Source organism: Bufo bufo, chromosome 2 (genome assembly GCF_905171765.1).
Source record: "Bufo bufo chromosome 2, aBufBuf1.1, whole genome shotgun sequence".
Lineage (NCBI taxonomy): Eukaryota > Metazoa > Chordata > Amphibia > Anura > Bufonidae > Bufo > Bufo bufo.
The window spans coordinates 788,671,241-788,695,743 of record NC_053390.1 but is presented as its reverse complement, the minus strand read 5'-3'; the positions used below and the strand labels follow the sequence as shown (position 1 = coordinate 788,695,743).

At 49.4% G+C, this 24,503-nt stretch overlaps 1 protein-coding gene across 4 annotated transcripts in view; it reads right to left on the bottom strand.

The window, feature by feature from the left end:
• The window catches only part of LETM1 (leucine zipper and EF-hand containing transmembrane protein 1), a 55,848-nt gene that overhangs the window by 20,062 nt on the left and 11,283 nt on the right, over window positions 1-24,503 (bottom strand). For all 4 annotated transcript variants that reach the window (XR_005776412.1, XR_005776413.1, XM_040419223.1 and 1 more), the window contains exons 4-5: window positions 4,027-4,170; window positions 2,771-2,908 (exon numbers count right to left, since the gene is read on the bottom strand). Coding sequence is in view for 2 of the 4 variants with exons in the window: in XM_040419223.1 (XP_040275157.1) it covers window positions 2,771-2,908; window positions 4,027-4,170 (282 nt within the window). In the remaining 2 variants the exon portion in view is untranslated. The remainder of the gene's footprint in view (window positions 1-2,770; window positions 2,909-4,026; window positions 4,171-24,503) is intronic.

Below are 24,503 nucleotides of genomic sequence, written 5' to 3'. Positions count from 1 at the left end.
ATTACTGGCAAAGGGGGGGCTGTTTGTTATTACTGGCAAAGGGGGGGCTGTTATTACTGGCAAAGGGGGGGCTGTTTGTTATTACTGGCAAAGGGGGGGCTGTTTGTTATTACTGGCAAAGGGGGGGCTGTTTGTTATTACTGGCAAAGGGGGGGCTGTTTGTTATTACTGGCAAAGGGGGGGCTGTTTGTTATTACTGGCAAAGGGGGGGCTGTTTGTTATTACTGGCAAAGGGGGGGCTGTTTGTTATTACTGGCAAAGGGGGGGCTGTTTGTTATTACTGGCAAAGGGGGGGCTGTTTGTTATTACTGGCAAAGGGGGGGCTGTTTGTTATTACTGGCAAAGGGGGGGCTGTTTGTTATTACTGGCAAAGGGGGGGCTGTTATTACTGGCAAAGGGGGGGCTGTTATTACTGGCAAAGGGGGGCTGTTATTACTGGCAAAGGGGGGCTGTTATTACTGGCAAAGGGGGGCTGTTATTACTGGCAAAGGGGGGCTGTTATTACTGGCACAGAGGGGCTGTTATTACTGGGGGCTGTTATTACTGGCAAAGGGGGGGCTGTTATTACTGGCACAGAGGGGCTGTTATTACTGACACAGAGGGGCTGTTATTACTGACACAGAGGGGCTGTTATTACTGACACAGAGGGGCTGTTATTACTGGCACAGAGGGGCTGTTATTACTGGCACAGAGGGGCTGTTATTACTGGCACAGAGGGGCTGTTATTACTGGGGGCTGTTATTACTGACACAGAGGGGCTCTTATTACTGGGGGCTGTTATTACTGGCACAGAGGGGCTGTTATTACTGGCACAGAGGGGCTGTTATTACTGGGGGCTGTTATTACTGACACAGAGGGGCTCTTATTACTGGGGGCTGTTATTACTGGCACAGAGGGGCTCTTATTACTGGGGGCTGTTATTACTGACACAGAGGGGCTCTTATTACTGGGGGCTGTTATTACTGGCAAAGGGGGGGGCTGTTATTACTGGCAAAGGGGGGGCTGTTATTACTGGCAAAGGGGGGCTGTTATTACTGGCAAAGGGGGGGCTGTTATTACTGGCAAAGGGGGGGCTGTTATTACTGGCAAAGGGGGGGCTGTTATTACTGGCAAAGGGGGCTGTTATTACTGGCACAGAGGGGCTGTTATTACAGGGGGCTGTTATTACTGGGGGCTGCTATTACTGGGGGCTGCTATTATCTCCAAATACTTATTATGAAATCTTTCTCATTAGGATAAAACACCTCATCAGCTCCACCGAGCCCCCGGCCAAAGTGTGGAAGTGGCGTCCGAGATCCCCAAGGGCCAAGCCAAGTAACTGTAAGTTTTCCGGCCCTTTGAGGGTGACCAAACTGCTGATGCGGCCCCCGATGAATTTGAGTTTGACACCCCTGGGCTAGGCTATTTGTACATCTCAAAAGAACATTTACAATTGTGCCAGGATACTAAAATAGGATCTATTCATCTATCAGACCACTCACCTGTGTTCTTGAAGATCTCCACGCCAGAACGTGCCCCTAGAGCTTTTAAATGGCGGCTCAACGAACAACTGATATCCACCGATACCCAGAAGAGGCAGGTACAAAAATTGCTAGATGAAGATTTCCTATTGAACTCCCTCCCAGAAACCTCCCCCCCCATGTGCTGTGGGTTGCTCACATAGCCTTCAATTCATTAGCAGAGGAGCTAGACTCAAGAAAGAGAGCAGCGCGGGTAGATGCTCTATTAGTAAAGACACAGAAATTGGAACTTCTCCACAAACCATCCTTAATTGCCTCCCATCTAACCAAATTGACAGACCTTAGGTCAGAGCTTAAAGGGGTATTCCCATCTTCAGTTTTCATACTTACCTGTGTCCAGCGCGACGTTCACTTCCTGGATTCGGCTGGGCTTGATTTACGTCTTCTCCCGGGCCAGGCCGCGCTTGCGCAGAAGACTGAAGTTTTTCTCCCGGCCGGGCCTACGGAATGTCCTGAACGCGCACACCGTTGCGCATGCGTCATGGTGACTTATTCCTGGCCTGCATAGTACAGAGCCTGCGTGCGCATTCAGGACATTGAAGATTTTCTCCCTGCCGCGCAATGTCAGTATAGTACAGAGCCACGAACGCGCACGCCGGCTCTGTACTATGCAGGCCAGGAATAAGTCATCATGGCGCATGCGGGGCGGCGTGCGCGTTCAGGACATTGCGCGGCCCGGCAGGGAGAAAATCTTCAGTCTTCTGCACAAGCGCGGCCCGGCGAGATTCGACAGGAGAGGTGGCCGTAACCAGGGGAGACGAAAGACAACAATCAGGTAAGAGGGGACTTAATTTCTCAAAAAGGGTGGGAATTGGGTAATAAAATGTATTTACAAAAATGATCACTGTCAAATCATTAACAGATTTAACATTGTGATGGGAATACCCCTTTAAGAACCTTCTAAACACTGCCTCTGCCAAATAGGTTTTGCACTCCCAATACAAATACTTTGCCCGTGGGGATAAAGCGTCTAAGTTCATGATGAGGAAAGCCCACAATTACATTTGTAATGTACTTTAGGTTTTACTACATCACCAAGAAACTAAGAGCTCTGCCAACTGTGACTGAATGGGAACCTTTTTCTTGCAACCAGCAGCTGAAAACCTCTACGGATCTAATATAGCAAAGCACGTCCCTTTAAAGAGCAGCATCTTATTAGTGAAATATATTGCAGCACTGGATGGTTTAGGGGCAGATTGTCCAACCTTGGAAGAAAGCAGCAGAAGCCCGAGTCGTTACTCAAGTCATACCTTTTGGAAAAAGATGGAAAATTCGGCGGTGACGTTTCCTTTGGCTGCCTTATTCCTTAGTGCCATCTCCTCAATCGTGTCCTGCAAGAACTTGGCCAACTCCAGCTTCACCCTCAGCTCCTTCTTCAACCGCTCCTCCTGGAGTACAACGAAGAGCACAAATATTATAAAGGGTGCACAGCCTGTAATCTTTTGTATCCTACATCGGATTCTGGCTGCCTCATACAACACTGAACCATAAGGCTGGGACTACACGGCATCTTTAGCCTTGCAGCATCAAGCTGCCTACAAGTAGCATGACCAAAACAGTGTGTGCGAACCGTCCTGCTGTTCCGCTGGAGTCATGTGACTATTTTAGGGGACGATTTCACTGTGAGGCGCGCGCGATTTAGGATTTGCAACGCCCATTACACACACACAAAAAAAAACATGTTGAGTTGCCGCAAGCGAGTCACAGTCGCACCTGCTTTACACTGAGCTCTAGTAACATAAGTTTATAAGGCTGAAAAAAGACATCCAGTTCGGCCTGGATATACCAGGATATTTAAAGGGGTTGTGCCCCGAAAAATATTCTACGTTTTTCTAACCAGCACCTGGATCTGAATACTTTTGCAATGACATGTAATTAAAAGTCTAGTATAGTCGCCAAGGTATTCAATAAAATGCATCTGTCTAGCGCCACCTGCTGTTTGTTCTTACCCTTATTTCTCTATCCATCTCACTGAGGTGGTCATGCAGACTCAGATTAAGGGTCCATTCACACGTCCGTGTGTGTTTTGCAGATCCACAAAACAAAGGGCCCTGGCAATGTGTGTTCCGCATTTTGCAGACCACACATCGCCAGCACTTAATAGAAAATGCTTAATCTTGTCCGCGGACAAAAATAGGACATGTTCTATTTTTTTTTTTCGAGAATGGAATGGCGGACCCGGAAGTGCGGATCCGCAATTCCGGATCCGGGCAGCACATTGTGCAAACCCATAGAAATGAATGGGTCCGCAATTCCGTTCCTCAAAATGCGGAACAGAATTACGGACGTGCGAATTGACCCTAAATGGTGCAGAACTGCCAACTGACTCTCGGTAAGAAAAACCACCAGACTCCCCCCCCCCCCCCGTTAAAAGGATGCGATTGTGTACAGTGAATGCTCTGCAGCTTCCTGTAGCTTAGGGTTCCAATGGGAGACACAGCTGGTCAAGCCAACTGTGGTTTGGTGCACCCTCCGCCGCAGAAAGTCCTCCAGTTCTTGTTTTCACCTTCTTTGAAGTGGTCTCGAAGGTGGAAGGCAGCATATTTGGAAATAGCTTCAACACAACTGGGAGAAGGAACTCCATGAACGGGACAATGATGAAGACGAGGAAGGGGACCAGTCGGAAGAGGTCAGCGCATATCCTCAGGAACTGCAAGAGACAAGCATAGATAATGACTTGTATAATCGCTGACATGAAGCTGCAAACAATATACTTCCCTCTAGAATAGATGCTACAGTAATAGGGGTATTCCCATCACATACAATGGGGACATATCGCTAAGATATGCCCCCATTGTCTGATAAGTGCAGGTCCCACCTCTGTGACCCACACCTACAAGAAGAACGAAGCGGGAGAGCTGTAGCTGCACGCGCGGCCCCTGCTCCTATTCGTTTCTATGGGGCAGACGGAAATAGCCGAGCCAGTGCTCGGCTATTTTCGGCGGCCCCAGTGAAATGAATGGAGGGAGGCTGCGCATGTGCAGTGCGTCCTCCATTAATTTCCCCGCTCCGTTTTCGTTGTAGGTGCGAGTCCCAGAGGCGGGACCCGCACCTATCAGACAATGGGGGCATATCCTAGCGATATGCCCCCATTGTCTGTGATGGCAAAACCCCAATATGACTCCGATGCTGTAAATTCACAGGAAACTGTAACCCATATTAACTATTGAAGAGTTTCGCTTTCTTTAAGTAGGTATACCCACTTTAGATGTTTATGGTGTTCCCCATCTTCAGGACAAGGGTCCTCCTTCCATAGAAAGGACCAGAGAGAACTACGGACGGCCATGTGTTACACAGTGCAAGACCAAAGGCATGACCATGTCAGGCCCCCAGCCACGGCAGCCCACTGGCACCCTGCAATCATGTTGTGGGGTGCCAACTGGCTGACAGAAGGAGCCCCTTCCCTCTAGATGCTGCAGTAAAAGGCTATTGACCGAGGCATCTAAGGATTCCATCTGTAGTCCTGGCAGGAGCATGACTTTGTTACAGCTCTTCAGTACACCGAGCAGCACAAACAATCCCAGAGATGAATATATCAGATGCCAAGCGGAACTGAGTACCCGCCAGAGACTGATATATCTGTATAAGGTGTGACAGGGTCAGGATACTGATAGGTAGGGGTTTGACTCTTGGGACCTCCATTGATCAGCTGGTTGGAGGGTCCCCTGCGACAACAAGCAGCCTGCCCGTTTCTTCCACTTAGCAGTGGACTGCAGAATGGGACGAAGCTGCAATATCTCGCACCATAATCTCATACCCACAGACAATCAATGGAAAACCCCTCTAAGTTTCAATAAAGGTGGTCATGAAATTTTTGGTACTTTTACATCACTCACTAGCCTACCATTCGTTCTTCCTTAAAGGGAAAGTGTCTTCAGAAAATTACCCATGGCTTAAAAAAAATAATTAAGTTAAAAATACTTTATTTAGAATGTCCGGGTGCTTATTTTTATATGTCAGTATATATAAAAAAAAAATAATAATAATCTACATTTTGGCACTTTTCACACTGATTATTGAGCCTCACAATACTATTAATAAAAAAATGATAGCACTTCCTTTTCTGTGGAGATCACTTCTCAGCAGTCATCCCATAATCATCACAGGGAGGATTATAATGACAGGTAATTATAAATTACAATAGGCGATGGTCACAGTTCACCTCTTCTCCTTCCCTGCACAATGACATGTAAACATATCACAGAGCACGCCTACACAACGCTCTCCCATACAAGTCAATGAGTCCCCTCCGGTCCATTGTGTCTATGGTTCATGTTGCCGCTGTAAAGCATATGTCTAAAAGCTGGTAATGGCAGCTCACACAAGATGGCTGCCCCCATAATCACGTATAGGATATAGAATGTGCAGTACTAAAATGAAAAAAAAAAATGTAAAAGGAAATATGCATGGTGACATAATCCCTTTAAAGGCATCACTTTATATAAATTAATAGTACAGGCGCATATCAGAAAGTTTGTAATGTAACTTATCAGAGAAAAATGCCTCCTTCTCCAGTTATCAGCTGCCCCCTCTTTCCTAAACTAACTTTCTATCTATCTTCTGTAATAAATCCTTGTTAAAACCGAGACAAGCTACCTGTTTGCTGATAGAAGTCTATGGAGAGGGGAGGGAGGAGGAAGTAGAGAGAGATCAGATGCAACAGACATGATCCTGCAGATTCAGCAGCTTATAGCGAGTGTTATATCGCACCCCAAGTGCTTCATTCACATCTATACTGCTTATTTTTTTCCCGCTATAATGGACCTATATGATCTTCCAGGTGATTATGAATGAGTTAGAATAATCTAAACTAATAATAAACTAAGCAGGAGCTGCTATGGCAGCCAAACTAAAATTGTCACCCAGCTTTCCCACAAACAGATGGAATTAAAGAGGACCTGTTACTCTTCCTGACATCCTTGCTTTAATAGCTACATACATTCCCCATGTAACAACAACAATTCTGGAGCATCTATTCTTATGGCTCTATGTTGTGCCATTCCTTTATTATTCCTGCTAGAAGTTATGAATGAATTGCTAGCAGTCTGCAGTAAGGGCACAGAGGGGAGGTAACCACTAAGGGGTGTGTACCTGCCCAGACTCACTCTATCCAATCAGTGCTGTCATTGTCAGACTGTGCAAGGACCCCCCCTCCCCCCAAATAGTAACCACCCCTCTGTACCCTTACTGCAGACTGCTAGTAATTCATTCATAACTTCCAGCAGGAATAATAAAGGAACGGCACAACATAGAGCCATAAGAATAGATGCTCCAGAATTGTTATCACATGGGGAATGCATGAAGCTGTTGAAACAGACCTGTCAGGAGAGGGGACAGGTCCTCTTTAAGAAACAGCTGAACAACTTTAGTTTTTTTACACACACGGGGTACATTTTTAGCAGAAATGTCTGCAACTTAAAAAATCAGTTCTATACATCTGAACGGGGCTACTGATGCAGCATGCAAATAGAGTCCTGATGGTCTCATCCCTATAAGCGAGAGGCGCAGAAATATCGTCCCCCCAAAAAAAGAAAAAAATCTGCCGTGTATGAATATACCCTTACAGGACACTAAAGCTGCCACCTGCGCTTTATTTTTTTTTCTGTGAAACTTCTACCAACACATTCAGGTCCTGCTGACATCACTGCCATGCAGAAATCACATGTAGCCTGCCGCTCTGGAGGCCTCTCCATAGTGTAGGAGGCCCTGACGGGTGTGATCATGTACAGAGGTGGAGGGGGCTGTATACGTCCTCTGATATAGTCATAGTGGTCGCACATGGGGAAAATAGCAGGGGTCTGCAGTGCTGTCATGTGCACAAAGTTTATCAAATGTTACACAGCACTTGATGAATGTGCTGCATCTCTAAGTCTCCCTCTTCTGTCTCAAGAGGTTTTCCACTTTCTACACCAAATTTTGCGACTTTTGAAATCTCAAAGCGTTTTTCCCTATTTTGAGCCATTCTGAATCCAGAATTTTGGAGCACAGCTTGTGATAAATTCCGCTTTTTTTTTTGCATTTTTTTATGCAAAAACGCCAGCTCGATGGGGTTGTATAAATATGGGACAACCATGAGGGTTTTTTTTTTGTGACCTTTTCCTTTACTGTGTTTTCTGTGGGTCAACAGCAATTATTTTTTGTTTTTTTAAATCACAAGATGCGTTTTTTTTGCATTTATTCCCACAGGTATATAAGCTACCTGCACACGATGTGGATTACACGTGGATACTTGTGTGGAAAAACCGCAGGGCAAGGCCTCATGCACACGACCGTTCCATTTTTTGCGGTCCGCAAACCGCAGATCCGCGAAAAAAACGGAAGCCGCCCGTATGCCTTCCACACGGATCCGAAAAAAACGGAAGCCAGCCCATTGTAGAAATGCCTTTTCTTGTCCGCAAAACGGACGAGAATAGGACATGCTATATTTTTTTGCGGGGCCACGGAACGGAGCAACGGACGCGGACAGCACACTGAGTGCTGTCCGCATCTTTTGCGGCCCCATCGAAGTGAATGGGTCCGCACCCGAGCCGCAAAAACTGCGGCTCGGATGCGGACTTGAACTACGGTCGTGTGCATGAGGCCTAATACAGTACCAGCAAAGTGAACGAGACTTCACAAATCATATACGTTCTGCTTTTTTATTCCGTGCGGATATTGACCTGCTGTGCGGATTTCAAAATTCAGCGTGTCAATTCTTTCTGCAAAATTCACTCTTTTCAATGCAAGGCTGAGGTCTGCAGAAAAACCGCATCAAATCCGCAGCAAAAAGTAACAAATGTGGTTTTTAGGTGAGGAAACATACAGATATCCACACGGAAATTGGTGCAAAATTTCTGCAAGACATCCTGCACCAATGTGCAGGTAGCCGTACATAGGCTTTTTCAAGCAGGGCCAAAAAAGCCTGTGTGTCAGGACTCACGAACGTATTTTCTTTCTGTGTCCATTCCGTTTTTTTTTGGCGGACCGTATGCAGAACCATTCATTTCAATGGGTCCACAAATAAAAAGGAAGTTACTCGGGGGGCATTCCATTTCCGCAAGTCCGTATGTCCTATTATTATCCGCATTACGGACAAGAATAGGGCTGTTCTATCAGCAACTACCTGTTCCGTTCTGCAAACATTCCTATGGAAAAAAAAATGCCTTCAGGCAAGTCTTCAGTTTTTATGGCCGGAGATAAAACCGTAGCATGCTGCGGTTTTATCTTTTGCCGTATCAGTCAAAAAGACTGAACTGAAGACATCCTGATGCATCCTAGACGGAATGCTCTCCATTCAGAATGCATTAGGATAAAACTGATCAGTTCTTTTCTAGTATTGAGCCCCTAGGATGGAACTCAGCGCCAGAAAAGAATACTGCTAGTGTGAAAGTGCCCTAAAACCCACTATTAAAAAAAAAACAAACAAACACAAAGCAAGCGTTTTTAAATGCATTTTTTTTTTTCTTACATATAAAAAAAAAAAGGGCGACAGCAGCCTGTGTCCACCCTCCTTACCTGCTTTATCCATAGCATCCCTAACTATAATACAGTGCCTACTGAGCACAATCACTTAATACCAGGGCTGTGGAGTCGGTAGATAAATGTTCCGACTCCGACTCCTCAGTTTTATGTACTTCCGACTCCGACTCCTCTGTATTAATATGCAAATGAATTTTATACATTCCTTGAGGGAAAGAAACGCAACCTACCACAGGACTACTGGCTGGGAAGCCAACAAGTTTTTATAGCTAAATGACAGCAGTTTTTCCAATGGTTTACAGCTTCAGTCTTGAACTATTAGCCCTCCATTCCCTTCACTTATACAAGTGTCTCACTCTCTAGTCCTGCAAAAAACATATTTATTTAATCCCTTATCAGTGAGAGGCTAGGTTACACTTGGACGCTGCGTTCACTGTAAAAGCAGAACACAACACTATGGAAAGTATAAGTATTGCAGCTCCTAATTGTGCGTTGCGTGCCATATAGTGAAGCACATGAAAAGCGTGCTTCTTCACGGTCACTTAACGTGTTCGTTTTGCGGTTACGTGAGGCACTGCATGCATTGGTCTTTATTCTTACAGTAGAGAAGTCATTAATTATAACTTTTTGTGAATTGAGACATTTAAACTTGCTTTTTTTTTTTTTATTCCAATCTAAATTTAGTAGGAGTCGGAGTCGGTGCATTGTTTGCCGACTCCGACTCCAGGTACCCAAAATTTCCCCCGACTCCGACTCCACAGCCCTGCTTAATACACAGGACAGTAATGCACTACGCATTTTGGATCTAATATCGGGCTGCCTCACCTTGCCCCCAAACCACAGTATCAGGGAATTGCCATCCACATAGACATAGAGCATGGAAGGGTTAGGTCTGCCCGGGGCGGCTCTCCGCGCTGATAGGAGGGGTTCATGAGTAAGCTCCTTTACTGTAGAGACTAAACCAAGAATAATTCATTACTTAACAATGGCTCTTGAAAAGTTCTCCGAACCACTACGGCCGCTGGTAACACATCACCGCCTGGCACTACTTAATCAAGCATGGTGTGAGATAAGGAGCAGCCAACTATACGGATGAGCAGCTATTGGTATCCCAGGGAAGAGCCATTGTCAGCCCTATACCAGCAAGGCCTCCCTCCCCACAGCTTTGATCCAATCCAAGTATTAAAAGGGGTGGTCGTGTTGAATCTACACAAACCCAAGCCAATTTAGAGCGGACCAAACTTATTCCAGCGAGCTCCTTGCTCACTGGCCAGCCTGAAGGATCCTCTAATATTATAGTACTGCCTGAATCTGTGCCAAGGCTGCTGTAATCACAGGACTTCATTGGCTAGCAACCTCTCTACAGCTTGTAATCTCTCTAATAGAGGAAACTAATTTCCATGCAGAGCCCAGACTGAATTCTAAGTCAAATGCAAAGACCATCTGCATCCAATTCATGTGAATGGTTTTCCTGCAGCCTTGTTCACAGACATCAGATCCAGGTGGATTTTTATTGCCTCCATGGAATACATCTGCCATGCTGATTATTTCAAGCGGAAGCGCCTCAGATTAGCCCCAATGAATAACACGGGTGGTAATCCTCATGTGGATCTACTGCACACCAGCAGAGCAAATCTGTCTGTTAGCCTCCGATTTCTGCCACAGGATTTGTAGTATCTCTTCCACTCTAGCTATCCATCGGCAGGGAGAAAGTAAAGGGCTGCAGTAATTCAATTCTTTTCCTAATCTATGTGAATAAATTTACGTTAGTTTGTTTTTTCATTCTAGATTAGAAACTTGATTTTACACAAGGAGCTTGATATATTAGGCGGCTTTTAGATGCAAAACTGGATGTCTGCTTTAACACCAACTCCTTGTATTACTGCAATGCAAGCCCCGATTGGTAGTCTAGTAGCACCTATAGTACGATACTACATGATACTACAGGAGCTGCTGCTTGGGACACAAGGTGCGGGCGCCTGCATTACACATTACTAGTTGTAGCTCAATTTGCACCCAAAAAAATTGCCATATATGCCTTGCACCACACTTATGCGTTTTAGACATAGTTTGCACCAAACGAGACAAGAGGATGCTGCTCTGAAGAAAAGGGGGTGGCTTAAAGGGAATCAGTCAACAATTTTATGTCCTATCTGGGGGCAGCATAACGCTGTGACATAGACCCTAAGCAAAAAGTTGGGTTACTTACCTGGAGTGACCTAGATCAGTGTTCCTCAACTCCAGTCCTCAGGGCCCACCTACCAGTCATGATTCTAGAATATCCCACAGAATGCATACCTGTGGTATGTCCTGATGCACTGACACTAATTATTTCACCTGCTGAATGCTAAGGAAATCCTGAAAACATGACTGGCAGGTGGTCCCTGAGGACTGGAGCTGAGGAACGCTGACCTAGATGTTTTGCTTAAATAAGTACCGAGCCGATCTAGTGCATTCTGAGTGCCGGAGTCCAGCGCTCGAGCTCAGGAGTCCTCGTATTCATGAGCTCAGAGATCTGCCCTGCTGCTGACTGCTACAGGGAAAGAGCTGTCAATCAGGGCCAGAGGGACGATTAGAGCCAGAAGCTTGCGTTGACTCCAGCACTCGGCTTGCACTACAGCTGCTCAAAATAAGAAGGTGACCCAAGATTTGCACAGGGTCTCTGTAACCAGTTTATGAGACAGCGTGGGCCACAATTAGGCCAAACAATATATGGTGTAAAGTTAGACAAGAGCGTCTAGCAGCTCAGTGCACCAAATATATTTTCCGGCATGAGTCACGGTGATAAATTCGGTGCACTGTCCAGTCTAAATATAACCGGATTATCTGTCCCTGTGTGTACTGTACAGGACCCTGAAGACCCTCCAGTCCTCAACGCTGAAGGCCATTTACCGCTCCTTTATATGCAAGGACGTGCTTTATCATGTTAGTTAAAGGGGTTCTCCGAGTGTTTAATACTGATGAACTATCCTCAGAAAAGGTCACCAATATCTGATCGGTGGGGGTTCGACTCCCGGCAGCCTTGCTGATCGGCGATTTGAAGAGTCTGTGAGTGATGCGGTCTCTTCCTAAGACAGTGACGTCACGTTCATCGGTCACATGGCCTAGGCCAGCTCAGCCCTATTCAAGTAAATGGGGCTGAGCTGCGATACCAAGGAGAGGTCATCACTATTAAACACTTGGCCAGGGAATGTCCCATTACATGAACTTATCACCTATCCACGGGATAGGGGGTCTGACTGGCAGGGTGATGATCATTGGGGCCCCCACCAATCACGAAACATGCATATATACGGTATACATCTTTATAGGAGTGCCAGAGACAGCCGGGTACAAGCGCTCAGCTACTTCCAGCAGGTTCAATAGAAATGAATGGAGCAGCAGTCTGCAGGCTGGACCTGCCACTCCGCTCGTTTCAGGGGGTCCTGTAGAGCACAGGCCCCCGTTCTCATGATCAGCAGAGGACCCCTAAAGCTCTAATAATTATTCTCTATCCTGTAGATAGAGGATAACTTTATATTACCAGAATATCCTTTTAAAGGGGTTAGAAGAGTTATTTTTTTTTTATCTCATCTAGCCCCCCCGTGATGTGTAATGCAAGTATTGCCTTAGGGCTCATTCAGGCGGCCGTACGTTTTTTGGGGTCCGCAAAAATTGATTGCATTAAGACTTCAATAGGGTCACTGACAAGTATAGAACAGGTCTTATTTGTTTTGCGGGGCCGTAGAACGGCATAAAAGATGCAGACAGACATGCAGACATCTTTCGAGGCCCCATAGAAGTGAATGGATTCGCATCTTATCCACATAAGTGCGAATCAGATGCGGAAAGCAACATACGGCCGTCTGAATGAGCCCTTATAATGACTAATATTCATCTACCTGGACAGCGCTGCGGGCACTTCCATGCCCAATTTACGACAGGTGATCCACAGCCCGGTTTCCACCCACAAATTTTACGTGGATTGCGCCTGCGCAGTCAAGAAGCCTCAGGTGCTGTAAGCAGTCAGGCACAACCCGTGTACATTGTTCATCATCATAAGGCAGGGGTGCACAACTGAGGGCCGCATTGTCACATCGCTCTATTTCAAGGGGCCGCAAATTTAAAAAAAAATTTGATTGGCGCTCTTTGCATCGGCCTATTACACAGGCCAATGTAAAGTGATTGGGGAGGAATGATCACTACCACGGTCATTCCTCCTTCCTTTGGTTATATTGATTATCGGTAGCACATCCCTGATTACACAGAGATGTGCAGCACGATTATACCGGGCAGTTATCAGGAATGAGCGCTCTTATGAAGACTTGCTCCCAGTAATTGACCTGAATATCTCACAGTGTATTAGGGGCTTAAAGGGATTTCCCAGTGAAAATGAATGAATGTCTAACACGTTCATGCAGCATGGCCCCTGAAACCGAAGAGTTAAACTTACCTGCTCCCCGCCTATTCGGTTCTCCGCACTGCCCCCATCTTCCGGTCTCCGCGCTGTTTTCACCTAGCAGTGCATGACCATGGTCACATACACCTCTCCAGCCAATGACTGGCTTCAGCAGTGACATGCTGCTTGTGGCCACATCACTGCTGAAGCCAGTCATTGGCTGGAGAGGTGTATGTGACTATGGCCATGCACTGCCAGGTGAAAACAGCGCAGGAAATGGAAGATGGAGGCAGCGCAGAGGACCAGGGCGGCATGGAGCAGGTAAGTATGAATCTTCGGATTCAGGGGCCATGCTGCAGGAACTTGTTAAAAACGAGATTTTTGTATAACTTACCAGTAAAATCTCTTTCTCGCTCTTTCCTTGGGGGACACAGAAGACCTTGGGTATAGCTCATCTCCATAGGAGGCGTGACACTAAGTGAAGACTGTTAAGCCCCTCCTCCACAGCTATACCCTCAGCCTGGAGAGAGAGACTGCCAGTTGCGTGTCCAAGTAGTGAGAAAAGGCAAAGTCCAAAAAATTGGAACCAACAAGCCAACTACCCTAAGGGTAAAACAAACTCGGAAACAGTCAGAGAAGAACAAAGAATGGGTGGGTGCTGTGTCCCCCAAGGAAAGAGCGAAAAAAGAGATTTTACTGGTAAGTTATACAAAAATCTCGTTTTCTCGCCCAATTTCCTTGGGGGACACAGAAGACCTTGGGACGTTCAAAAGCAGTCCAAAGGGGGAGGGACCACAGCACCAAGGCGAAGCACCCGAAGGCATCAAAAAAAAAAACCGCCGCCTGCAGACCAGGCGGCCCAAGGCAGCATACGCCGAAGCCCGAGTATGCACCCTGTAGAACTCGGTAAGGTGTGCAAGGAAGACCAGTGACCGCCTTGCACAAATGGATGGCCGAAGCCTAAAGCCTCCGGCCCAGGAAAAAACCGACGGCCCTGGCCAAATGAATGGTGACACCAAAAGCAGGACCCTGCCCTTGGTGCGGCAACCACAACAAGAGCCCGGTAACTAGGCACACAGCTAGTACAGCCAGTGTGGAAAGCGGAAGAAAGCCACCCTGGAGGCCGTCAACCCTTTGCTCGGACCTCCTGGAAACATAAGAGACCGAACGTCGACAAGAGTCGGAGATCTCCAAGTAAAAACTGCAAGGCCCAAACAACGTCCAAATCGGTGAAGTGTCCGTTCCCGGGGGGGGGGGGGGGGGGGGGGGGGGGGACGACGACGACGACTGCCTCAATGAAATGAAGGACAAATACCACCTTCAGAAGGAAGGAAGAGACGGAATGGAGAACAGTCCTATCCTGGGGGAAGACAGAAGGCTCGGAACAAGAAGGGCCGCCACTCAGGCACCCGTCAGAGACACGATGGCTACAGAAACCCAACCGTACAGGACAGAAGGAGTAGAGAGAACTTCTGTAACGGCTCCAAGGAAAAATTGGAGCGCCAAGAGCCCAGTATGTAGTTCCCAGGACGGTACCGGAGGGCAGTACAAAGGAACCCAAGAGCCGCTCCATGGAAGAAGTTCCTGACAGGCCCAGAGGGACGGGAAACGCTGAAAGAGGAAGGACAGGAATGACACTTGATACTTCAAGCAACAGAGTCCCAGCCCCAGGTCCAGGCCGGACTGGAGAAAGACAGAACCATGGAGAAAGGCAGAGTGGGGGAACGCCCAGCTTCCCACAGAACCCCAGGTAAAGCCCTAAGTCCTACCACAGATCCTGGACGAAAACTCGGCTAGAAGCGAACACTAGCGAGCCCACTAGAGTCGCCTGGGCAAGCGGGTGAAAACCCAATGATCAGGCGCGGACCAGTAACACGGGTAGAACAGTCGGTAGAACTGGTCCCGTCGGCCCCCGAGCAAAGTTGTCCCGTATCCCCCCAGAGTGGGGAAGCAGAAGGACAAACGGACAGGAACCGAAGGGTCCGCCCAGCAACCGCCAGGACAAGACAGGCTAAAGCCGAAGCCAATGTAGCCACCACAGGAAGACAGACTACAGTTCCGATGTGGGAGATCAAAAGACAATCCTGACCAAATGGTAGTCCTCCCAAGTTACCGAGAAGGTGAATCCAAAGCCGAAACATTGCCTAGAATGGAAAAAACGCAATCTGCACCCAGCGGGAGGACAGAAAGCGGTAGACCCGGTAACTAGGCACACAGCTAGTACAGCCAGTGTGGACAAGGGAGACTGAAAAGGAACACCAAAACCATCCAAATGAACAAACATGCTCTCCCCAGAGGGAAGGGCAGTGAAGGAACAGCCTCTGAAGCGTGGCCGGAACAGACGCCACATCGGAATGATCTGTACCGAGTGGGAGTCAAACAGAGCCGGCGAGAAAAGGCAGGCGAGACAGAAGCCGGTATAACACCCTCCAACCAAAAAAGGGGGAGTGGGCAACAGAGAGGCCATAGGACAGCTCAAAAGCAGAACACCGCTACACAGAGACGCCCGGTTCACCGCCACGCAGAAGGCGAATACCCTGAAGAACCCAAGGTGGAGGTCCCCCGGACCTGTATAAGCGAGCACCCAAGAGAAGTTGGGTGACCTTCCCAAGAAGAGCGGCCCGAACCTGGTAGCAGATCAGACTGAAGCACCGAGGGCGCCAATCCGGAAAGAATCATACCACACTGCACCAGAATGATCTCCTTAGAGAATAGTGCAAGGCTTGCGGCAATCATCGTATCCCAAGAGAAAAAGAATGTCGCAGGAGGAAGGAGGCTACGTACGAGTAGCCCCATAAGCAGTGAGAAGGCCAACCCACCTACAGGACGAGAAGGCATACACGGCCCAAACAACGCACAAGAACGTCCGCTCACTGCAAAAATATAACACCGCGAAGAGGGCCAGCCACAGAATCTACGGGAGTGCAAACTGAAAGGAGTTATGCACAAGACTAATATGGAATGCGATGGAACGCAAAATGACCGCCCCGAAAGGGAGGAAATGTACCTGGCAAACTGCAGTGGGCAAGAATGCAAAGGCCTGCCCCAAAAAGGGGGAGATGCCCAAGGCCGTACCTACGTCAGAGAAGTAGGGCATACCATACTTCGCCCAGAAAGGCGCCATGCACATGGCCACACAGTATCCAGCGGAAACGCAGGAGGTCCACCTAGGGAAAAGGGGGACATGCATAGGGCTATCCTAGCATTAAGTGAGTGTGCAACAATTCACCCAACACCGAAATTTCGTGAGAGTGTAACTACTCCGCCAATGAAGGGGAACATGTGCAAGTCCAGTACAGCACATACAAGGACAGCCTTGAATCTTGTGAGCGTGCAAAATTCCACCCATGGAATGAGGGGTGGTCACGCACAAGGCCAGCACCGTATCCAAGGGGAGCGCAAGCGTTCCGCCCATGTTAGAGGCCATGCTCAAGGCCAGCAACGTATCTGATGAGCGTAGTATGCCGCCCAGAAAAGGAAGGGGGGGGGGGGAATCATGCACAAGGCCAGCATCGCATTCAGGGAGAATGCGAGCAGTCGGTGAGAATGTGTGTATGCCACCTGAAGGAGGCATGCCCATGGCCGGCAGCGAATCCAGTGAGAGTGCGTACACCGCCCACGGAAGGGGGGTCATGATGTGGCCGACGGTGGATCCAGAGAGAGTGCATGTATAGGGGTCATGCACATGGCCAACAATGTACAGGCGAGAGAACAACCACCGACCGAGGGAGTGTATGTATGCCGCCACCCGGGAAGGAGGCATGCCCAAGGCCGGTAGTGAATCCAATGAGAGTACATCATATCGCCTATGGAAGGTGGTCATGCACATGGCTGGCAGTGAATCCAGTGAGAGTGCCGAATTCCGTCCACAGAAGGGAGTCATGCCTATGGCAGGCAGCGAATCCAGAGAGAGTGCAGCGTTCCGCCTAAGGAAGGGGGTCGTGCACATGGCCAGCACCGTATCCGGTGAAAGTGCAGTATTCCGCCTAAAAAAGGGGGGTCACGCACATGATCGGCAACGAATCCAGTGAGAGTGCAGAGTTCCGCCTAAGGAAGGGGGTCGTGCACATGGCCAGCACCGTATCCGGTGAAAGTGCAGTATTCCGCCTAAAAAAGGGGGTCATGCACATGATCGGCAACGAATCCAGTGAGAGTGTAGCGTTCCGCCTATGGAAGGGGGGCACGCACATGGCCAGCAGCGAATCCAGTGAGAGTGCCGTGTTCCACCTATGTAAGGGGGTCGTGCACATGGCCAGCATTGTATCCGGAGAAACTGCAGTAGGCCGCCAAAGAAAGGGGGATCATGCACAAGGCCAACCCGCAGTTAGGGAGAGTGCAGTATCCCGCCCAGGAGGGGGGTCCTGCACATGGCAGGCACCATAACTGGAGAGGGTGACGAATGTTGCCTACAGAGAAGGCATGCACCTTGACCAGCGCCGTAGCGCGGAGAGGGCAAAAAAAACCCCAGAAGGGGAAAAAAGAACCTGGCAGCGCCGCAGCCGGGGAGCGCGACACCATGCCGCCTATGGAAGGGGGGCATGTATACAGGCAGCACTCTGAGATGAGGCTGCAGCGTCCTGCGCAGCCCACAAGTCATATATATAATAAATATATATATTTTTTTTTTTAACACACAGCCTCACTGAGGCAGATGCCACCTACAGGGCACAGATCCACCCATACAGGCCCATCCTCTGTGGGCGGGGGAACCTCCAGGCGGGAAAAATTCGCGCCTGGAGAAGTTCCAGCCCCCTCCAACAGAGGCCTGAATTTTTAGCGGCGCCCGGCGAACCGGGGCCGCACAGTATTTAAAGTAGCGGCCGGGCCTACGGAGCGGCACATACCGGCCGCGGGTGCCCACCCCGCGGGCCGGAAGAGCCGGGGCCTAAATTTTTAGCGGCGCCCGGCTGACCGGGGCCGCAAGTACTTAAAGTACCAGCCGGGCCTACGGAGCGGCACATACCGGCCGCGGGTGCCCACCCCGCGAGCCGGGGACCCGGATAGAGCGGGATCGTCTTGAAGTGGAACACAAGACTTCGGCGCCCGGCCGACCGGAAGGTTCCGACGGTCGGCCGGGGCTGTTGAAGCGCTCCTTTGCAGGCCGCGGTGCCCACCCAGGTGTCCGGAAGTCAGGACCCTGCACCCGGCAGCCATTTTACCCCTGGAGCGGGCCCCTGGCCTAGAACAGTGCTCCATATGATTTCACCCCTGCCGGCAGCTACAACCACCTTTCCCCTGGACCGGTGCCCGTGAGAGCAGGGAGGGTCAGTGGCAGCAAGGCGCGGGCCCTCTGGCCCTGAAGTAGTGGCCGGTAAGAGGGAGGGGGACCCTGAGACCGGGTCTGTGAGGGTGGGACGCCTGCATGACCCCTCCGTCAGGGGCAGCTAGGTGCGGACCTCCGCAGCTCCCTAGGCATTCCTCTTGTAGGAACAAGGGTGCCAATGTCCTGGAGGCCAGGAGAGAGGGAGCAGATGTCGCCCTGCGGCAGCCCAGGGCCAGCCTAGGTCTAGCAGGGACAGAAGGGTCCATAGGCCCAGTATAGGGTCAGGCACGCAGGAGACCGAGGGGGGGGGGGGGGGGGGCGTAGGGCTGGAGAAGCCAATCTCTCACCATAGCCGTCTTCACCCTCGGTCCGTTCCAGCAGGGTCGCCCCTTCAGCTACTGGCACCGTAGTGGCAGGACGCCGGGGGAGGGACTTGGCGTGCGGGCGACCCTTGCGCTGGCGGGATGCAGGGGAGCTGGGCTGCCCTGGTCCACCTTGCCTTCTGTGGGGGAGGCAGCAGTGCGGGTGACCGGCACTGGCGCAGCTCAACCCCGGGAGAACAGAGAGGACTAGTGCGTCTCTGTTATCCCTGATGATCTGGAACAAAAAGAAAATAAAAAAGTAAAAATCTAAAATTGAAACAAGGAGAAAGCAGCCCTGCAGAGCAGGGAGTGTCTTGCCTCCTTGGACACTGCCAGTTTTTTGCTTAGTCTCTCTCTCCAGGCTGAGGGTATAGCTGTGGAGGAGGGGCTTAACAGTCTTCACTTAGTGTCACGCCTCCTATGGAGATGAGCTATACCCAAGGTCTTCTGTGTCCCCAAGGAAACTGGGCGAGAAAAATATATTTTTACAGGAAAAACCCGGAAACGTGGCGACATTTCCTTCCATCCTGCCTCCTATTCATAAATCAGAGCTTTCCTTCACTGCAGAGGCTGGCGCTCATTGGTTATTACCTCCTCCTGCCCCCCAGTTACAGGCGCCATGTAATAACCAGTAAGCACTCAGTGGGGAAAGTGCTTATTGGTTAACACTTTAATAGCCAGGCCTGAAAAGACACTTTTTTTGTGATTTAGCGCACTTGGTGTTTCAAACGTTTGGAACTTTTTTATGTTTTATATGTTGGGACTAGAGTTGTTGCGATACCAAATTTTTGATTCGGTTTCGATACCATGAAAAAGTATTGCGATACTCGATACCATTCGATACCACGCGAAAAAAATAAACAAAAAAAGCCACGTGCATTCCTCATCTTTAAAAATGGCGAATCGCGCAGTTTTTATTTTTTCTGTTCCGGCATTCACCACCTAGATTTTTTTTTTATATTTTAATAGTTTGGACTTTTCTGACGTGGCGATGTAATATGTTTATTTATATATTTTATATGTGAAATTGGGAAAAGGGGGGTGATTTATACTTCATATTTTAGTGTTTTTTTTTTTCACTTTTTATTTAATAACTATTTCCCCCCTTAGGGGCTAGAACCTGGGATCTTTCATCCCTTTTCCTATTCACCCTGATAGATCTCTATCAGGGTGAATAGGACTCCACACTGTCCCTGCTGCTCTGTGCTTTGTGCACACAGCATCAGGGATGTTACCATGGCAACCAGGGCTTCTGTAGCGTCCTGGCTGCCATGGTAACCGATCGGAGCCCCAGGCTTACACAGCTGGGGCTCCGATCAGAAGCTGCCACTGCACCACCAATGAGGGGGAGTGGAGAGGTCCCTGTGGCCACTGCCACCAATGATTTTAATACTGGAGGGTTGAGAGGGGCCGGCGCACTGTGCCACCAATGATTTTAATGGGATGGGGGGATTGAGGGGGGGGGCACACTGCACCACCAATGATTTTACCCCTTTATACAGGAGGCGGGTACTAGCAGATCAGCGGCAGTTAACTGCCGCTGATCGCAGCTCCCTGTCAGGGGCAGGGTGCCGGCAATGCGATTCTGCTGCCGGCACCCGCCTCCTGTATGTGTTAAAGACTGACTACTGTATATGAGTCCAGACTTTCACTATTAGGCCACACAGAGCGGCGCCCAGCGATGTCTCAGCACTCACCATTTAGTCCTGGGCGCCGCTCCGTTCGCCCGCAGTGCCCCATTACTGTCTCCTCTCCTGCTCCACATGCTGCTGATTACTATCGGAGCGATGGGAGGAGACATCAGCTTCACTAGTGGGCGTTCCTTCTCCCTGGCTGTAGCGCTGTCCAATCGCAGCGCAGGGAAAAGGAACGCCCACTAGTGAAGCTGATGTCTCCTCCCATCGCTCCGATAGTAATCCTATCATTGGGGGCGCAGTGCGCCCGCCCCTCCTCCACCCCCTCTCTTCTCATTGCCGCCCCTCCTCCTAGGGTTGGACGATATCAAAAATATTCCCACGATAACGATATTAAGAAATTTATCGCGATAACGATATATATCGCGATAAATGCCCATTTAGAAGAAAAAACCACTTGGGGCCACAAGGAGACGTTATACTGTATGGGGGCAGCTACAAGGAGACGTTACACTGTATGGGGGCAGCCACAAGGAGACGTTATACTGTATGGGGGCAGCTACAAGGAGACGTTACACTGTATGGGGGCAGCTACAAGGAGACGTTATACTGTATGGGGGCAGCCACAAGGAAACGTTATACTGTATGGGGGCAGCTACAAGGAGACGTTACACTGTATGGGGGCAGCCACAAGGAGACGTTACACTGTATGGGGGCAGCTACAAGGAGACGTTACACTGTATGGGGGCAGCCACAAGGAAACGTTATACTGTATGGGGGCAGCTACAAGGAGACGTTACACTGTATGGGGGCAGCCACAAGGAGACGTTATACTGTATGGGGGCAGCCACAAGGAGACGTTATACTGTATGGGGGCAGCCACAAGGAGACGTTACACTGTATGGGGGCAGCTACAAGGAGACGTTATACTGTATGGGGGCAGCCACAAGGAAACGTTATACTGTATGGGGGGCAGCCACAAGGAGACGTTATACTGTATGGGGGCAGACGGGCAGTTCCCCAGCCTCTGATCAGCCCCCCCAGCCTCTCCCTCTTATCAGCCCCCTCTGGTAACCCCCCCCCCCCCCCCCCCCCTAGTATTAATCATTGGTGGCAGTGGCCACAGGGTCCCCCTCCCCATCATTGGTGGCAGTGGGCAGTGCACCCCCCCCAGTATTAATCATTGGTGGCAGTGGCCACAGGGTGCCCCTCCCATCATTGGTGGCAGTGGGCCCCCCCCCTCCCCAGTATTAATCATTGGAGGCCACAGGGTCTTCCCCCCGATCATCGGTGGCAGTCGGCCCCCCCTCCTCCCTCCCCAGAATTAATCATTGGAGGCCACAGGGTCGTCCCCCCATCATTGGTGGATGTGGGCAGTGCCCCCCTCCTCCCTCCCTCCCCAGTATTAATCATTGAGGCCACAGGGTCGTCCCCCCATCATTGGTGGCAGTGGGCCCCCCCTCCTCTCTCCCTCCCCAGTATTTATCATTGGAGGCCACAGGGTCGTCGTCCTCCTCCTCCCCCCATCATTGGTGGCAGTTTGCAGTTCCGATCGGAGTCCCAGCAGTGTAATGCTGGGGCTCCGATCGGTTACCATGGTAGCCAGGACACTACTGGAGCCCTGGCTGGCATGGTATGTTAGTGAGCAGCATTATACTCACGTGCGTCGTGGCCGCCGGGCGCTCCTTCTTCTCATAGGTCTGTGCGGCGCATTGCTAATGCTATAAGCCTTAGCAATGCGCCGCACAGACAGAAGAAGGAGCGACCGGCGGCCACGACGCACGTGAGTATAATGCTGCTCACTAACATACCATGGCAGCCAGGGCTTCAGTAGCGTCCTGGCTACCATGGTAACCGATCGGAGCCCCAGCATTACACTGCTGGGACTCCGATCGGAACTGCAAACTGCCACCAATGATGGGGGGAGGAGGAGGACGACGACCCTGTGGCCTCCAATGATTAATACTGGGGAGGGAGAGAGGAGGGGGGGCCCACTGCCACCAATGATGGGGGGACGACCCTGTGGCCTCAATGATTAATACTGGGGAGGGAGGGAGGAGGGGGGCACTGCCCACATTCCCGGCACCCGACCTCTGAGAGGACGCTGTGATCACCTGAGGGGTTAATTGCGCGGATCACAGCGTCCTCTCAGAGGTCGGGTGCCGGAAATGCGAGTGACAGAATTCCTTCCCTCCCCCACGCCGGCCGAACTGCTAAGAGCGCCGCAGCAAGCGGCCAGCAGGTATCGGGGACATTTGCACGAGTAGAAGTACTCTGCAAATGTCCCGTATCGGTTCATGCTAGGGCGGGCGGCCGCAGATTTAGAAGCGGTCAGCGTACATGACCGCTCCTATGACGTCACGAAATACCGCGGTATTTACAAAACGGCGATATCGCCATATCGCCGTTTTTTTAATACCGCGGTATATCGTGATACCGGTATATCGCTCAACCCTACCTCCTCCACCCCCTCTCTTCTCATTGCCGCCCCTCCTCCGCCCCTCTCTTCTCATTGCCGCCCCTCCTCCGCCCCTCTCTTCTCATTGGTGGCAGCGGCAGCAGCACAGGGGGAGGGAGGACAGCTTCCTTCTCCCCGTGCTGCTGAGAGAACATGAGCGCGCCGATAGCAGCGCGCTCATGTTCAGAGATACTAGACTGCGCAGAAGCGCAGCCCAGTATCGAAAAAACGGAAATCCCGGTATCGTATCGATACCGGGACAAAAGTATCGATTGGGTATCGAAATTTCGATACCCGCAACAACCCTAGTTGGGACTACCAAAATAAATTTTTACTTGAGACATAGGGCCTTATAATTTAGTTTTTAGTTTTATTTGGGCGAAAAACTGTACAAAACTTTTTTTCTAAGTATTTTTTTTTCAAACTACAGCTCCTTATTCTTTAAATATGCAAACTGACACCAAAATAAATTATTATAATTAGTTCCCCATTTTGTGTCAGTCATTTCGTTATATAATATGTATGGTTTTACGTGTATGGGGCGATAATGGTGACGGTTTTGGTTGGTGTTTTTTCTTTTATTTATTTTTTTAACTTAATTTTTTTGATATATTTCTGCTACAAAATACAGTAGAGACCAAACGTTTGGACACACCTCATTCAAAGAGTTTTCTTTATTTTCATAACTATGAAGGCATCAAAACTATGAATTAACACATGTGGAATTATATACATAACAAACAAGTGTGAAACAACTGAAAATATGTCATATTCTAGGTTCTTCAAAGTAGCCACCTTTTGCTTTGATTACTGCTTTGCACACTCTTGGCATTCTCTTGATGAGCTTCGAGAGGTAGTCCCCTGAAATGGTTTTCACTTCACAGGTGTGCCCTGTCAGGTTTAATAAGTGGGATTTCTTGCCTTATAAATGGGGTTGGGACCATCAGTGGCGTTGAGGAGAAGTCAGGTGGATACACAGCTGATAGTCCTACTGAATAGACTGTTAGAATTTGTATTATGGCAAGAAAAAAGCAGCTAAGTAAAGAAAAACGAGTGGCCATCATTACTTTAAGAAATGAAGGTCAGTCAGTCAGCCGAAAAATTGGGAAAACTTTGAAAGTAAGGGCTATTTGACCATGAAGGAGAGTGATGGGGTGCTGCGCCAGATGACCTGGCCTCCACAGTCACCGGACCTGAACCCAATCGAGATGGTTTGGGGTGAGCTGGACCGCAGAGTGAAGGCAAAAGGGCCAACAAGTGCTAAGCATCTCTGGGAACTCCTTCAAGACTGTTGGAAGACCATTTCAGGGGACTACCTCTTGAAGCTCATCAAGAGAATGCCAAGAGTGTGCAAAGCAGTAATCAAAGCAAAAGGTGGCTACTTTGAAGAACCTAGAATATGACATATTTTCAGTTGTTTCACACTTGTT